General features: G+C 34.7%; 1 protein-coding gene across 1 annotated transcript; it reads right to left on the bottom strand.

Annotated features, from left to right (window-relative positions):
* Positions 1-1,401: 1,401 nt before the first annotated feature.
* On the bottom strand, positions 1,402-3,662 carry LOC118034238 (WAT1-related protein At4g30420). Its single transcript, XM_035039472.1, has 7 exons — positions 3,463-3,662; positions 3,297-3,362; positions 3,067-3,183; positions 2,586-2,796; positions 2,349-2,507; positions 2,086-2,237; positions 1,402-1,989 (listed from the first exon to the last, which is right to left on the bottom strand). Exons 1-7 carry the CDS (start codon positions 3,639-3,641, stop codon positions 1,758-1,760), a joined length of 1,116 nt encoding a protein of 371 aa, XP_034895363.1. The 5' UTR covers positions 3,642-3,662; the 3' UTR covers positions 1,402-1,757.
* Positions 3,663-4,320: the final 658 nt, after the last annotated feature.

Below are 4,320 nucleotides of genomic sequence, written 5' to 3'. Positions count from 1 at the left end.
ACATGGACAAGAGAATCGTTAAACCAGGTATCAGCAGAAGGTGACAATGATATTCCTAGTATTATAAACCTTTCTGCCAGTGTAAATTAAAAATCGAAGTTAAGGAAGAGAGACAAAATTAAGAACAGACTTCCCACATGCAGGAGTCTCGTTTTTTCGTGTTTTTAATCCGACAAGGACTTCTGGAAATCAGAAGCCAGGGTGTTACTGCTGTGCTTGATTCCTCTTTGTTCATGTTCTGTTAATACAAACGCTAATCAGCCATACCTCCATGGTCCAATCTTTTGTTCCACTCTTCTGAAATAAGAAATTGTTACATCGATTTTGAAAGGCGACCATATTGTCTGAATAATCAAGACGAGCCCCGCTGGATGATGACCGTGAAGAAAATTCAGAAACGATTCATTTGTATGACAACCTAACCATACGGGCTGGCGTAGTTCCCATTGGCTGGTTCTTGTTCTAGAATTAATACCGAGGGCCAAATACAAATGACGGTTAAATCACAGGATCGGAAGAAAATAATTATAAGATTTTTTATTATTATTAACATGATATTCGAGTTAGGTTTAACGCATCTTAATTAATCTTAAAAATCTTAAAATTAATAATTATATAAATATCAAGCCACTGAATTTAAAATTTATGTACTCAAACAGATTAACTCTAGAGAATTATAAGATGTTTTTCCCCCACAAAGCAATGGAAAGCATTAAAATAACTTTGTGAAGGCACACAGAGAGGCTGCAATGGAACCATGTGCAGCCAAGAGAAGAAGAAAAGCAAAAGATTAAATTAACATAGAGCCTAGACAAAGCCAGAACAAAACAATAATGAATTCAAATCCAATGATCAAATAGCCCACTCTTTGACAATATTCGTGTCACATCAACCCTCTTTATGGTCGCATATTGCTTCAATTAAAAAATAAGGCATATTTTAATCTAATTCTTAGAAAATTAGAAAAACCATGCACTCTAGCGTCCACTGGATTAGGCGTGCTGGCCGATTCAAATTTTTCTAATATAAGATGTTCTGGTGATGTTAATGTTTTTTTATTTAAAAAAAAAATTAAGACTTAGTTCAGTCTTTTGAGTCGATTTAATTCAATAAATATTATTAATTTAATAATATAATTAAAAAAATAAACAATGATAATAAGTAAATTAAACTATATATATTTTGGTTTACTTACAATCATTGTTTATTATATACAATGATCATCTAAAAAATAAATACTTTTTTTAGATGAAGATTAAATATATTTTTTAAATGTATTGGAATGATTAAACTCAAAAACATACAAAAAAATAAAGTTAATTGTTCAAACTTCAATCATATAGAAATGCCGCCGCCTTACACAAATGAAACCGAGTGGCGGGGCTAGATTAATTAGGATTTTTTAGTTATCTTCTTAATCAACTATGTTAATTGGACAGCAGAGGTGAACGAACCAGGCTGATCATCACTAATGAGACAATAGTTTTCAACGTGTTACTGACATAAGCAGGATTACTTCTGACAGGTCTTCGAGATGGAAGCTTTTTGTCCTTTGTTAGTTGGCTTGGAATGTCTGAATAGCATCGGGAAGGTCCAATGTCTTCTCCAAACCACCCTTCCTTGCAGTAGGTTTCGTGAAATAATACTAAATTTGATGTGCACTAATTGAGCAATAAACTTTTTCAAAATTATTACAGTGTCATGTTCGATACGTAATCTCACAAGAACTGCAAAATGATACGCTCTACAGATCCACTCTATTTTTTATGGAAATTACTGCTTTCTTCAATGTCATTTGATTTATCAGATAGAAGAGGCTCTTCCAAGAAAGGCTCGACTCCTCTAGACTCCTCAATCGTGATTTTAACTGTCTGCCTTTCATCAATTTCCAGCTTTGGATCGACTTCGTCTTCCTCCTTTATGAAGTCTTTGGCTTTTCCCCATAGCACAATATATAAACCAGTAATCACAGCAACTGCTCCTATCAAGCTGGACATGTTGCGAAAGAGGGCTTTGATGAGAAGCCAGTATACAAATAGAAAGAAAAGAAAGGGTGGACAAAGATTAAAGTTCAAATCCTATTACCTTCCAGTGTAAATCTCTTCGTGGAGAAAAATGGCAGCCAGTACAGTGACAATAACAGTGGATAGAGGATTGAACATTGCAGAGAAGAGGGGGCCTCTTTGAGAAATTACCCAGGCCTGAACAAAGAAAGAAATCCCAGATCCTATAATTCCCTGTGTTCATATCAGAAAATTTTGACCTTCAGTAATTGGGATATCTGTCAAGACCAGAGCGTAAAAAATGCCAGCCTATTACCAATATCAGGAACTGAGAGAGCTACTTACTGTGAATAAACAACCAGCAACTTCCAAGTATGAATGCAGTTTCCAAGCATCCAAGTCTTTCTCTAAGAATAAAGTCAGAATCCCTGACTGCAGTGTTGCCAAGAAACACAACCAGGCTGACAAGGATAGGTGGTCAGGATAGCTAGCTGTAACCGGAACCTGTTAAAATTAATTTGTAATCTTATATTAGTAAACAAGATCTCTGAATGAATGAGCAGAAATTTTAGATCAACACACCTGCAAAATCAGCCAAATTGACCAGCAAACAGTGCTCGCAAAAATAAGCAGACAACCCAGCAACCAATCCTCACCTCCCGACTCAAAAATGGTTGTGTTAAGCAGCTTTGGTCCCCTGAGCAATGCCATTGATATGGCTCCACTTACACATATCACTGTTCCTACTATTTTCGCGATACTTCTGAAGCTTCGAATGTTAATCTTCTCCAGTCTATTCAATTTCAGAATAATTTGCAAGTGTTAATTACACGTTAGTTTGGGAGTATGTAACCTAAGAAGTGAAAATCTAATTGATTAATGAGGTTTTTTCTATGTTTTATGTGGAACTAAGCATTCCATTATTTTTCTTTTAGGCCCTGTACACAAGTCTTGTCGACTGATCTCATAATTCAAAGTGTTGATAGCTGCTACCTTCAATGGTGCCTTGTATGTGAATTATAACAGTGCATCAACCATCATCAATAAAGTCAGAATCATTTACCCAATAAGGAATGCCATGACAAATGTGATTGCAGGAACGAGATTACCCATTGCACTTGCCATTGATGATGAGGCCAAGTACAGTCCCTCAGCAAAGACATTCTGATTGATTGTTACACTGTGGCAGGTTAAAGTCAGGAATGATCATGCGAGCTGCTGCTGGTGTTGCTCGATTTCAACACATAGAAGCCAAATAATAAAATTAGATTAGACTGATATATACTTGCATACCCAATAAGCGAGGCCGAAAACACCAAAGAAAAACTCCTTAATCCCATAGAAGTTCCACCTGATTTTCTTCCGTGAACACAAGAGATTGAAAGAGAATATCAAACGAATGTTGGGGCGTGTGGGTGTGTGTGTGTGTTACAGAAGATTTTAAGCATGTAGAAAATACCTTGAGAAATGAGCTAAAGGAGCAATGAACACAGTTGCTATAGCTTGCCTGTAGACAACGAAGACCCTAGGATTCATTCCTTGTATAAGAGCAGCTCTTGTGATTAGAGAAACAATTGCATAGCTGAATTGCATTCCTAACATAGCCAGCGCAGGCTTGGAATCCTCAAATGCACCCATATCTTGCTTGTCAATTGCAACAAATTAAACTGCTTTATATATATATATGTGTGTGTGTGTGTGTGTGTGTGTGTGTGTGTGTGTGTGCATATTATAAGTTAAAAGAGAGTTTTTCTAAGGTGCTGCCACTTGCGGCCATTGGAAACAAGAACATGCTAAGAGATAGACTGAATGCACTAGAAAATACAAAAGCATACTTTAGAGATGATGAACAATGAAATTGAGTAAGATGATTTACGCAGTTAGACGTGAATTAGATGCGAAGGATGACAAGATTTGTTATCAGTTAATTTTTTTATAGATAAAAAACATTATAATTATAAAAAGATATCTAAAATATTTATTTTTTATTCATTCAAGTCTTTACTGAAAAAATAAAATTCTTAAACTAAATAATTTATAAATAAATAAAAAAGTAAGAAAAATAAATTCACAAACTAGATATGAAAAACTAAAATTCCTAAATTGAATAGGAAAGAAATGAAAAAAGAAAAGCTCTAGCATAATTGTCTCATTAAGTTGAAAAGAATTCATTCTGGAATTCAAATTGTACTTGCCTTGATTTTATAGATGTTTAATGTTCACACATTGACGAATACACGAGACTCAATGAAATTTAAAAGGGAAAAATAAAAATAATAGAGTTACCATCTAATAATTAAAGGAAATTAGGAATTTT

The sequence above is a fragment of the Populus alba genome, chromosome 18, assembly GCF_005239225.2.
Source record: "Populus alba chromosome 18, ASM523922v2, whole genome shotgun sequence".
Lineage (NCBI taxonomy): Eukaryota > Viridiplantae > Streptophyta > Magnoliopsida > Malpighiales > Salicaceae > Populus > Populus alba.
Note: the sequence above shows the minus strand (reverse complement) of the source record. Positions and strands in the feature narration are given on the sequence as shown.